General features: G+C 48.1%; 1 protein-coding gene across 1 annotated transcript in view; it reads right to left on the reverse strand.

The window, feature by feature from the left end:
• Positions 1 to 13,755, reverse strand: part of LOC115105993 (endoplasmic reticulum metallopeptidase 1-like) — a 56,365-nt gene that overhangs the window by 40,350 nt on the left and 2,260 nt on the right. The window contains 1 exon segment of the mRNA XM_065017650.1: positions 2,547 to 2,842. Within this exon segment, the coding sequence (XP_064873722.1) occupies positions 2,547 to 2,842 (296 nt within the window).

Consider the following 13,755-nt stretch of genomic DNA (forward strand, 5'->3'; position numbering starts at 1 on the left):
TTTCAGCCGTAAGAAGATAAAGGCCTGATTGGTGAAGTGCTGCAGAGATGGCTTTCCTTCTGGAAGGTTCTCCCATCTCCACAGAGGAACTCTGGAGCTCTGTCAGAGTGACCATCAGGTTCTGGGTCACCTCCTTGAACAAGGCCCTTCTCCCCCGATTGCTCAGTTTGGCCAAACGGCCAGCTCTGGGAAGAGTCTTGGTGTTCCAAACTTCTAATGTTCTTGGGGACTTTCAATGCTGCAGAAATGTTTTAGTACTTTTTCCCAGATCGGTGTCTCGACACAATCTTGTTGTTTCAGAGCTCTACTGAAAATTACTTTTAACCTCATGGCTTGTTTTTTGCTCTGGCATGCACGGTCAACTGTGGGACCTTATATAGACAGGTGTGTGCCTTTCCAAATCATGTTTAATCAATTGAATTTAACACAGGTGGACTCCAATCAAGTTGTATAAACATTAAGGATGATCAATGAAAAACAGGATGCACCTGAGCTCAATTGACACTTATAGAAAAGGGCTTGAATGTAAATAAGGTATGTTTTTTATTTTTAATACATTTGCTAATATTTCTAAAAACCTGTTTCACTTTGTCATGTAGCTTGATGAGGAAAGCTTAGCCTAGTGGTTAGAGCATTGGACTAATAACCGACAGGTTGCAAGAACGGATCCCAGAGCTGACAAGGTACACATCTGTCGTTCTGCCCCTGAACAAGGCAGTTAACCCACTGTTCCTAGACAGTCATTGAAAATAACAATTTGTTCTTAACTGACTTGCCTAGTAAAATAAAAGGTAAAATAAAATACAAATATATTTTTTAATCAATTTTAGAATAAGGCTGTGGCGTAACAAAATGTGGAAAATGTCAAGGGGTCTGAATACTTTCCGAATGCACTGCATAGGCCGCAACAGTAGATCTTCACCTGACTGAAGCAAGGCAACAGGTGTAAAGGCATGGGGAGGTCAACTCAAGAGTGTTGGTGGTTACTATGTGTCAGTGTCTGGAGCAGTAACAAAAAAACATGCAGATTTGTATGCTGACGAGAAGTACAAGTAGGGTCTACATCAAGATCATCTGATCTAAGCTGTCAAGTCAGCAGATAGAGCACATCAAGGCCATAGAACTGTTTGGCCATAATGACCATCATTATGTGTGGAGGAAAAAGGGGGAGGCTTGCAAGCCGAACAACACCATCCCAACCGTGAAGCACGGGGGTGGCAGCATCATGTTGTGGGGGTGGTTTGCTGCAGGAGGGTCTGGTGCACGTCACAAAATAGATGGCATCATGAGGTGAGAAAATTATGTGGATATTTTGAAGCAACATCTCAAGACATCAGTCAGGAAGATAAAGCTTGGTCACAAATGGGTCTTCCAAATGGACAATGAAACCCAAGCATACTTACAAAGTTGTGTCAAAATGGCTTAAGGACAAAGTCAAGGTATTGGAGCGGCCATCACAAAACCCCAACCTCAATCCTATAGAAAATCTGAAAAAGTGTGTGCGGGCAAGGAGGCCAACAAACCTGACACAGTTACATCAGCTCTGTCGGGAGGAATGGGCTAAAATTCACCCACCTTATTATGGGAAGCTTGTGGAAGGCTACATGAAACATTTAGCCCAAGTTAAACCATTTAAAGGTAATGCTACCAAATACTAATTGAGTGTATGTAAACTTCTGACCCACTGGGAATGTGATGAAAGAAATAAAAGCTGAAAGAAATTATTTTCTCTCTATTATTCTTACATTTCACATTCTTAAAATAAAGTGGTGATCCTAACTGACCTAAGACACTGACTTTTTACTATGATTAAATGTCAGGAATTGTGAAAACCTGAGTTTAAATGTATTTGGCTAAGGTGTATGTAAACTTACAACTTCAACTATAGATAGATAGATGGATAGATGGATGGGTACAGTGGGGCAAAAAAGTATTTAGTCAGTCACCAATTGTGCAAGTTCTCCCACTTAAAAAGATGAGAGAGGCCTGTAATTTTCATCATAGGTACACTTCAACTATGACAGACAAAATGAGAAAAAAAAATCCAGAAAATCAGATTGTAGGATTTTTAATTTATTTATTTGCAAATTATGGTGGAAAATAAGTATTTGGTCACCTACAAACAAGCAAGATTTCTGGCTCTCACAGACCTGTAACTTCTTCTTTAAGAGGCTCCTCTGTCCTCCACTCGTTGCCTGTATTAATGGCACCTGTTTGAACGTGTTATCAGTATTAAAGACACCTGTCCACAACCTCAAACAGTCACACTCCAAACTCCACTATGGCCAAGACCAAAGAGCTGTCAAAGGACACCAGAAACAAAATTGTAGACCTGCACCAGGTTGGGAAGACTGAATCTGCAATAGGTAAGCAGCTTGGTTTGAAGAAATCAACTGTGGGAGCAATTATTAGGAAATGGAAGACATACAAGAACTTGCACAATTGGTGGCTGACTAAATACTTTTTTGCCCCACTGTAGGTAGGTAGGTAGGTAGTAGAGTTGTGAGTAACATAACGAAAAATACATATGTTTTATTGTACTGTACCTGGACTGTTGGCCACAGTATCAAAGTGGCAATTGGCCAGCATGAGGTGCTGAGCCCCAGCCTTGGGCTCCAGACGGACAGCAATGTTGCTGACCTTACAGTAGGATGTGATCCCTCCCAGGAACTTGTAGGAGCCTGTGGGTCTCTGTACGTCCACAGTGACAGAGTTGGGTCCTGAGGCGCTAATGGTCTTGATGTGCTCTATCTGCTCCAGCAGGAAGTTTACCGTTAGGACCTCGTTCTCTCGGCTGCCCACGGGACGGGGACCAACGCTGGTGATGCGCTCCAGGTGCTTCCTGGTACCAGACAAGGCATACAGGGAGTCAGAAAATATGCTGAGGTATGGCCATATCCATGTACAAGGACCCATGAGCACCAACATGTGAAGTACATAGGAGCATGTCAAATTGGGTGTAAAATGAAAGCTAGGCAAAGGCTTTGATTTCTTTTCAAACAAATGGAAAGGGGGTCAATAAAATCATTATCATAAAACGTGTTTAAAAAGGTATTAGAAAAATATCAAAACACAATAATGTTGAAGTCCCCTGCCAACTCATAAACGCAACATGTGTTGGTCCTATGTTTCATGAGCTGAAATAAAAGATCAGAGAAATTATCCATATCACAAAAAGCTTATTTCTCTAAAATTTGGTGCACAAATTAGTTTGCATCCCTGTTAGTGAGCATTTTTCCTTTGCCAAGATAACGTCTTGATATGCCACACCTGTCAGGTGGATGGACAGATGCACCTTGCGCTGGGGACAATAAAAGGCCACTCTAAAATTTGCACTTTTGTCACAACACACAACAGATGTCACAAGTGGTTTGCTGATGTCAACGTTGTTAACAGAGTGCCCCATGGTGGCAGTGGGGTTATGATATGGGCAAGCATAAGCTGCAGGCTTATAGTTTCATTTTATTGATGGCAATTTGAATGCACAGAGACAGTGACAAGATCCTGAGGCCCATTGTTGTTCCATTCATCTGCCACCATCACCTCATGTTTCAGCATGCAGCATGATAATGCACGGCCCCATGTCACAAGGGTCTGTACACAATTCCTGGAAGCTGAAAAAGTCCCAGTTCTTCCATGGCCTGACATGTCACCAATTGAGCATGTACCTCTGCAAGACCCAGAGTTACCTCTGCTGCAGAGGATAAGTTAATTTGAGCTACAAGCCTTAGAAAATGCTGCCCAAATAAATGCTTCACAGAGTTCAAGTAAGAGACACATCTCAACATCAACTGTTCAGACGAGGCTGCGTGAATCAGGCCTTCATGGTCGAATTGCTGCAAAGAAACCACTATTAAAGGACACCAATAAGATGAAGAGACTTGCTTGGGCCAAGAAACACGAGCAATGGACATTAGACCGATTACACATTAAACTTGAAAGCCCAGGAAAATGAACAGGCACAGTAGGCGACAATACTGTAAAGTAGGCCTAATAATGCAAAAAAATAATGCTTAAATAAATCGACTGCTGGTCTTTACTGTATGCTGCACATTTTTACATTGTATTCCATTTCCAATGAGATTATTCAAGCCGTCGACTCACTGATGAATGAAGATTATGAGCGGCTGGCATCATTGCACAAAATCAACATCACTCTAATCACAGTCAGAAGACAGTTGAAGAAACTTGTGTGGATTTATGGAAAGGCTCAGTAAGAAATGTTATGTTTTTATTCTCTGAACATTAACCGTGTGTTTGCTTGTTTTGTACTGTTCTGTAGTTTCGACCCAATGATTCGTCTGACAAACAAAGAACTTTGCGTCCTGCAGGCCCAGGCATGGATCAAAGCTGGCGAGACATTCAATGATGTCATCTTCACAGACGAATCAACCGTGGCCCTTGAGCAATTTGCTCAAAATTGCTACAGATAAAAAGGAAGAAGGTCAAGCAAGCCGAGTCCCAAGCATCTTGAAATGGTTACAAAAGTATCTCTAAAAGCTTTGATGTTCATCAGTCCACGGTAAGACAAATTGTGGTCTGTTGCTACTCTCCCCAGGAGTGGCCGTCCTCCAAAGATGACTGCAAGAGCATAGTGCAGAATGCTCAATGAGGTTAAGAAGAATCCTAGAGTGTCAGCTAAAGACTTACATACATTTCTGGGGACGATTCTACAATACGTAAAACACCAAACAAGAATGGTGTTGTAACGAGATTAGTCTTCCTCTGAAGAGGAGTATGAAGGATCGGACCAATATGCAGCGTGGTACGTGTCAATGTTGATATTTATTAACACTGAACACAAAATAACAAGGTGAACGAACGAAAACGAAACAGTTCTGTCTGGTGAAGACACATAGACAGAAAACAATCACCCACAACTAAAATGGGGAAAACAGGCTACCTAAGTATGATTCTCAATCAGAGACAACGAACAACACCTGTCTCTGATTGAGAACCATACCAGGCCAAACACATAAATACTACATAGAAAAAAGAACATAGACAACCCACCCCAACTCACACCCTGACCAAACTAACACAAAGACATAATAAAGGAACTAAGGTCAGAACGTGACAGGTGTTCATGGGAGGACACAACGGAAGAAGCCATTGCTGTCCAAAAAAAACATTGCTGCATGTCTGAGGTTCGTAAAAGAGGACCTGGATGTTCAACAGCACTACTGGCAAAATATGGACAGTTGAGTTGTTTGGAAGGAACACACAACACTATGTGTGGAGAAAAAAAAGGCACAGAACACCAACATCAAAACCTCATCCCCACTGTAAAGTATGGTGGAGGGAGCATTATGGTTTGGGTATGCTTTGCTGCCTCAGGGCCTGGAAAGGTTGCTATCATCGACAGAAAAATGTATTCCCAAGTTTACCAAGACATTTTGCAGGAGAATGTAAGGCTATCTTGTCCGCCAATTTTTTTTATTTTAATTTTATTTTTTTAACCTTTATTTAACCAGGCAAGTCAGTTAAGAACAAATTCTTATTTTCAATGACGGCCTAGGAACAGCGGGTTAACTGCCTGTTCAGGGGCAGAACGACAGATTTGTACCTTGTCAGCTCGGGGGTTTGAACTTGCAACCTTCCGGTTACTAGTCCAACGCTCTAACCACTAGGCTACCCTGCCAACAGAAGTTGAGTACAACAGGACAACGACAAAAAACAAGTAAATCAACAGAATGGCTTCAACAGAAGAAAATATGCCTTCTGGAGTGGCCCAGTCAGAGTCCTGACCTCAACCCGATTGAGATGCTGTGGCATGACCTCAAAAGAGCAGTTCACACCAGACATCCCATGAATATTGCTGAACTGATATAGTTTTGTAACGAGGAATTGTCCAAAATTCCTCCTGACCGTTGCACAGGTCTGATCCGCAACTACAGAAAACGTTTGGTTGAGGTTATTGCTGCCAAAGGAGGGTCAACCAGCTTTTAAATCCAAGGGTTCACATACTTTTTCCACCCTGCACTGTGAATGTGTACAGTCTGTTCAATAAAAACATAATACAGAATTCACAGCCTGATGAAAAACAAAATGCCTCCAGTTGTCACAGAATATATATGGGGCTTTTATATAATAATAATAATGTCGGGTTAATAATAAATAATTTAACCCCTTTCCACTTGTTAAAGATTCCAATGTATAAAGTGTTTTTAGCCACAATCGGCCCCAACCCCATTTTATATATTCGGGCACAGTCGATAGCGCCCTGGACTTCGGGATAGAAAGTTGAGGACTAGAAACTTGCTCCCTGCTTGTATCATTACATTGGTGTCAGAAGTGACCGGACCTTGCATCCACAAACGTACCAGTGGCCAGTGAGCGCGTTCCTATAAGACGTTGAGTAGCAAGCAAGCAATCGACTCTGCGGCTTGAGCATGCTTTTGGTACACAGTCGATAGCACGCTGGACTTCCGGCTAGAAGATCGAGGGTTCCAAACCTGCTCTCTGCTTGTTTATTACATTATTAATCTAATATATATATATATATATTAAATTCCAGAACATTAACCATGTGTGTTCTCTTGTTTTGTATCTCTTTGATTTATTAATCAAAACCAGTCCCCATGCCCGTCTCAGAGCAGCGCGAAACCGTGATGAAGCAGTCGATCACATGTCATTCAGTGATATTTATTCCCATAGTAATTCGTTGAAATTGCCTCCAGCTGTCTATCACTACTGTAAATAAAAACACAGCATCTTGTTTACATTCTTTACTGTAACCACAATGTCACAAATAATTTGTATCTACCCTTCCAATTACTTTTAGAGTTTGGGATTTACAAATTTGCGCTTTTCATGTCATTTTTCGGTAAACCCATTTTTGGATTTAAGTATCACTTTTGCCCTCCGAATTCATAAGGGGCATTTTTCGTTTGGGCAAATCTACTCTGTGAGAATATCTAATAAATAAATCGCTTAGTAAATAAGGGTGCATTCGGAAAGTAAAATGGCATCCGAAACAGACGGTGGGAACATTCTTCCTTTTAGAGACTAATAAATGGCGTCCAGGTCATTTTCGTTTCTCTTAGAATAACAACCTTAGTGTAACAACAGTTTTAGTAAGTAATATGCTACAGTCCAGTTACAGCTTCTTCTGACCAAGTAACAAAACAAAAAGTGTATTATTGTCCTAGGTGTGTGTGCAGGACAGAGGAATAGCTATTCTTACATTTACATTTACATTTAAGTCATTTAGCAGACGCTCTTATCCAGAGCGACTTACAAATTGGTGCGTTCACCTTATGACATCCAGTGGAACAGCCACTTTACAATAGTGCATCTAAATCTTTTAAGGGGGGGTGAGAAGGATTACTTTATCCTATCCTAGGTATTCCTTAAAGAGGTGGGGTTTCACTATTGTTCTAAATTCAATCACTTTCTTCATCCTCATCATTCAGTTCATTGAAATCAAATGTTGAAGTCGTGCACAGTTATCAGATTACTATTTGGTTTATATTGCCCATTCATTGTCAGTTAGTGACACCGTAGCCCATTGGGACCCAAAAGCATAATGAGTGCTCTAACTCCTCCCCCTTGCGCTGGTCTGGAGCAATGAAGCGGTGTACAGAACCACACACATTACCTCTAAATCCCGCGGCATAAACTCGCAACTTTTAAGGGAGGAACCACTGTAGTTACAATTAGGTAAGTCCGCCCTGGCCTTGATTTTAACGTCCATAAAAAAAGATTGTATGGTAAAGCCTTGCTTTCAACGTCGACAGACGTCTGGACCAGCGTTTATTTGGCCCAAACATTGACGTCCATGATTTGTTCACAAATCTGAACCAATCAGCAAAGAAAAGTAGAGTATAGTTCAGCACAGTACAGAAGAGTACAGTAAAGATAAGTAAATTATAGTTCAACACAGTACAGTAAAGGAAAGTAAGAGTATAGTGTAGCCCATGTGTTTATGTGCTAGGCTAGGAGGTGGTTGTGTTGTACTGACCAGTACCCGGTGTTCACATGTCAATCAACCTGCTATCTGCCAATCAAATGCCTGGAATGTTCTGATGCCGGGCATCCTGGTGGTTGGCGGAGGGGGAGGGGGGTTGGGCATTGGAAGTTAAGACCAGGTTCAGCCTTTCTCTCTCTCTTACATCTGGGCTTCACAAGAGAAGGTCACGGTTGGATTGTGGGTTATCTATTTGGCGTGTGCTACGGCCCAAACAGTAGCCTGTGTAAAGTTGGTTCAATAAACCGTCAATTCGCAAGCTCAGGCCTCTGTCTGGACAATTGTTCATTTATGAGCTAGTCAGGTCATTACATTGGTGTCAAAGTAAAACGTTGATACAAGTTAGCCAGCTAGCTAGCTGACTTATGTGGCTAGCTACCGTAGGTGAGAACGGGGATTGAAAATGCTTCGAGGGAATCCGAAAGTGAAGGTGGAGGTAGGGGGACGATTATGGCCAAGGAGGTGCGTGAATGGACGTCGGGGTTCTGTCTGAGGAGATCGCCAGGCGTCGGAGCGCAGAGGCCGCTTGAGGGAGGACGTTGGAGTGATGGTGGCTGAAGGGCATGAGTGCTTCGTCGAGTGTATTTCGAACCGAGTGGCGGCACGTCGAAATTCCCGGCTGCGTCCGTATCTGTTAAGACCCAGATTCCGGTAAGGCGGATTGGGAAGCTTTTCATGCTCAGTTTGAACTGTTAGCTCATTTTAGGGGTGGTCGGATGAAGAAAGGGCACTGCAGTTGGCTTTATGCCTCACGGATGAAGCTCTGTCCTGTTTGATATTGATTAGCCCCGAGGACAGGCATGATTATGGTGCTCTAGTGGGAGCACTGAGGAGGCGCTTACTGCGCTCCGAACTGAGGAATAGACGCAGGCAGCCTGGAGAGCCTCTACGGGTGCTAGCTAATGACATTGAGAGCCTCTCTCGGCGGGCATATGCTCACATTCCGTGCAGAGCGAGCTAGCACGGGACCAGTTCATTCTCCCTACGGAGCTGCGCATACAGACCCAGCTGGCTCATCCTGAGTCATTGCAGACAGCCTTGGAGATGGCTTTGGAGAGGAGCTGGTGTGGGCTGGGGCTTTGGTGGGGGTGCAGGAGACACACCCTCTGTGCGAGCTGGGGGCAGAGCAGCCCGGAGCCGGAAAAGCCTGCTTGGGTGGCCGAAATGACAGAACTCATTCGGGCTGTGTCGCTACAGGCGGCAGCTGGGGTTGTGGCCAGCCAGGCCATCTGCGCCGAGATTGCCCCATGTCCCCCAGAGCTCAGGGAAACGGCTCGGGGTCCGCATAGACCGGGTAGTGCGGACCCCTGGCTTTCTATCCCAACCACCATCATCTTCAGGAGGAGCCCACCGGCACAGACGGGGAAGCAAGGCTCCACTTCCCCAGAAGCAGACGAGGGGCAAGCGGGGAGCCTGTTGTTGTGGTGGGCCGGACCTGTGTTGGGGACTTTTGTCATGTCCCTGTCACTGTGGAGGGGGTGCCCTGCTCCGCCCTGGTGGACACTGGGTCCACAGTAACCCTGGTGAGGCCAGATATTGTGCCAGGTTGGACTCAGTGTGAGCCTACAACTGTGCAGCTCCGCACAGTCACAGGTGAGCTGGCACCCATGAAAGGGAAGGGAATAATGACTCTGACAGTAGGGGGCAGGACTGTGCGTCATCCTGTGTGGGTGGCGGCTGTGCAGGACCCTTGTATCCTGGGGTTGGACTTTCTTAGGAGCACAGGCTGCCAGTTAGACCTAAATAGGGGCACACTGAGCTTCCATTCCCCCAGCTACCTCCATGACACAGCCCTCTGTGAGCCCGGGCCGCACCCCCCCAGCCCAGCTACCCCAGATGGGAGAGGAGAGGACACTGTCTGCAGTGAGGAGATATGGGGAGGAACTGTGTTGGTCTTGACCCTGAGCAGCAGGAACGGTTGTGGCAGTTGCTGTTTGAATTCAGAGACAGCTTTGCGTTGAGTGAGGAAGAGGTGGGTCAGACTCTTCTGGTGCAGCATGAGATCGACACAGGTGATGCTCGACCCATTAAGATGCGTCCCCTCGCCGTCCATTTGGCACGCCGAGGCGGCAGACAAGGCTGTGTTGGAGATGCAGCGGGCAGACTTCATTGAGACAGCCCCTGGGCGGCGCCAGTCGTCATGGTTCCGAAGAAGGGGCAAGCTGAGGTTCTGTGCGGACTACAGGCGGCTGAATGAGGTAACCAGGAAGGACTCATACCCCATACCACGTATCGATGAGTCGCTGGACCTGGTTAGGGGGTCCTCCTGGTTCTCCTCACTCCCGCAGCGGCTACTGGCAGGTGCCCCTCTCCCCAGAGGCCAGAGCCAAAACTGCGTTCTCCACTAACAGAGGACACTGGCAGTTCAAGGTCCTGTGCTTTGGCCTGTGCAACGCTCCAGCTACTTTTGAGCGTTTGATGGACAGGGTGCTGGATGGCATCCCCGACAGCAGTGTCTGGTATACCTCGATGACATCCTGGCCCATGGCAGCTCCTTCCAGTCAGCCCTGGGGCGCTACGGCGTGTGCTGGAGAGGGTGGCTGCCGCAGGTCTGAAGCTCCACCCCGAGAAGTGCCACTTCACCTTCTTGGGCCACCGAGTGGGGAAGGAGGATCAGCACCATGGAGGACAAGGTAGGGGCTGTCAGAGACTGGCCCACCCCCACCGACAGCTGAAGAGCTTCCTGGGCCTGGCCTCGTACTCAGGAGGTTTGTACGGGGCTTCTCAAGCGTTGCTGCTCCACTGAACCGCCTGCTGCCGAAGGACAAGGCTTTCACTTGGACAGTGGAGTGTGAGGAGGCGTTCAACACCCTCAAACGTGCACTGATCGAGGCCCCCGTGCTCGCCCCCTGACCTCACCTTGCCCTTTATCCTGGACACAGACGCGAGCAATGTGGGCATGGGTGGGGTGCTGGCCCAGGTGGGGCCAGAGGGGAGAGAGTGGTGGCGTACTTCAGCAAAACATTTGACAAACATGAGCGCCGCTACTGTGTCACCCGGCGGGAGCTCTTGGCTGTTGTGGCTTCCGTCAAACACTTCAAGTACTACCTGGGTGGTCTGCCCTTTACTGTAAGGACTGACCACTTGTCTCCAGTGGCTCATGTCTTTCAGAGAGCCAGAGGGGCAGGTGGCACGCTGGTTGGAGGAGCTTCAGCCGTATGACTTCACGGTGGTGCACAGGGCAGGGGCACGCCACTCCAACGCCGACGCCATGTCCCGTCGGCCCTGTACTGCAGACGGCTGCCGCCACTGTGAACGGAGAGAGGGACGGGAGAGAGCTGCGGGCAGAGGAGGGTGTCTGTGCCACAGTGTGTCGGGCGGCGGGCCTGTCTGCTGTGAGCTGCAGACTGTCGACGTGGCTGAATGGCGGCAGCAGTGGGACGGGACACAGACCTACAGCCAGTGCTACAGTGGGTAGAGGCGCAGGTGAGGCCACCATGGGAAGAGGTGACAGCGCTCTCACTCGCGACCAAAGGGTTGTGGTCGAAGTTTGAGAGACTGCGGCTGGCTGATGGCGTGCTATGGAAGGAGTCGGCTACGGGAGAGGAGAGGTGGCAGGTGGTGGTCCCAAAAGCATTGCGGGAGGCTGTGCTCCAGAGTACTCATGGGGGGGGGTGGGGACTGGACACTTTGGGGTCACAAAACACTGCGCCGTCTCCGTCAGGGCTTCTACTGGGGGCAGCACAAGAGGGATGTGGAGGACTTTTGTCGCCGCTGTGACAACTGCACAGCGAGAAAGGGCCCCCAGGCCGCTCTCATGCTCAGCTCCAACAGTTCCCAGTGGGGGCTCCCATGGAGAGGGTGGGGTGGATGTGTTGGGCAACCACAGACAGTGGAAACCGCTGGGTGCTCACGGCCATGGACTATTTCACAAAATGGCCCGAGGCCTATGCTCTGCCTGACCAGGAGGCAGAGACCATCGTCGACGCCCCTGACAGCGGGGATGTTCAGCAGGTTTGGAGCTGCAGAGTCCATCCACAGCGACCAAGGCAGAAACTTTGAGTCCCGTGTGTTCGCCACCATGTGTGAGAGGCTGGGTATGCACAAGACCCGCACTACTCCTCTCCATCCTCAAAGTGATGGCCTTGTGGAGCGCTTCAACAAACGCTTGGACAGCAGCTGGCCATCGTTCTTCCAAACACCAGCGTGACTGGGACAAGCACCTGCCTATGGTCCTCATGGCATGCCGCTCCGCTGTCCAAGACTCCACCTCCTGCACGCCTGCCCTCCTCATGCTGGGGAGAGATCCGCACCCCTGCGGAGATGGCGTTTGGTCGGCCCCTGGATAGCCCTCATGTTCCTCCGGGGCCGGAGTATGCCCGGAGACTCCAGGACCGCCTGGAGACAGCCCACACCTTCGCCAGAGAGCAGCTGGTGAATGCAGGTGTGAGGCAGAAAAGGAACTATGACGTGCACCCCGGGGGAAGGCACTTTGTGGCTGGGGAGCTGGTCTGGGTCTACAGCCCCCTAAGGAAAAAAGGCAGATGCCCCAAGTTGGACAGTCACTGGGTGGGACCCTGCAGTGTCCTGGAGAGGGTAGGGGAGGTTGTGTACCGGTGCAGCTTCCTCCCAGGGGAGAAAGGTGGCACTGCACCGGGACAGGTTAGCCCCATACAGAGGGGCCTCTTCTCCCCAAACCCCAGGAACCCCACAATTCCCCTCTCTGGCAATGACATTCTCCAGGCACCCACCCTCAGGTGCCGCAGACAAGGCTCCAGACAGCCCACTCCCCTGTCTCCCCCTGTGTCACCGCGTGGTTCCCCAGAACCACGGACTGTATTACCCGTTCCCGCTTCCTTGTCCCCCATATCCCTGCCTTCATCCCCTGGTTCCCAGAGGGGCACTCTGCGACCATCACGGCCACGCAGGCAAAGGAGACCTCCGGGTCGCTTCAGAGACTTTGTTTGTTCCCTCGGGGACGAGGGACTTTGTGGTGGGGGGCTGTGTACCCGCACAGACAGCTGTGTGTTATGTGCTAGGCTAGAGGTGGTTGTGTTGTACTGACCAGTACCCGGTGTTCACATGTCAATCAACCTGCTATCTGCCAATCACGGGAATGCCTGGAATGTTCTGATGCCGGGCATCCTGGTGGTTGGCGGAGTGGCGTGGAGGGGGGGTTGGGCATTGGAAGTTAAGACCAGGTTCAGCCTTTGTTCTCTCTCTCTTACATCTGGGCTTCACAAGAGAAGGTCACGGTTGGATTGTGGGTTATCTATTTGGCGTGTGCTACGGCCCAAACAGTAGCCTGTGTAAAGTTGGTTCAATAAACCGTCAATTCGCAAGCTCAGGCCTCTGTCTGGACAATTGTTCATTTATGAGCTAGTCAGGTCATTACAATAGTTTAGGACAGTACAGTCCTGTACAGTAGAATAGAGTTCAGTACAGAGTAGAGCACACCAGAGTTGAGTACACTATAATGTACTGTACAAAACTTCACTGTTCTGTACTCTACTGAGGTCTACTTTGATGTCCAAACTTCTGAAACAGACGTCAAGTTGATACTTGATGTCAGGCATGTAGACCCCCACTTCCAACCACTACCTATCCTGGTCCCAGATCTGTTTGCACTGTCTTGACAACTCCTATGGTCATTTGTCATGCTTTATCACCATGAGTTGGTAAGACAGCACAAACAGATCTGGAACCAGGCTACCCCTTTCCTTTCTCCACTCAGGAGACGGAACTGCCGTAGCGCGCTTCGCCCCCCGAGCATCACGAGTTCGTGCCCAGTGCTGGGCAGTCGCTGTATAAATGTTTCACTTCACCCACTATAACATCTGCTAATC

Source organism: Oncorhynchus nerka, linkage group LG4 (assembly GCF_034236695.1).
Source record: "Oncorhynchus nerka isolate Pitt River linkage group LG4, Oner_Uvic_2.0, whole genome shotgun sequence".
NCBI classification, from domain to species: domain Eukaryota; kingdom Metazoa; phylum Chordata; class Actinopteri; order Salmoniformes; family Salmonidae; genus Oncorhynchus; species Oncorhynchus nerka.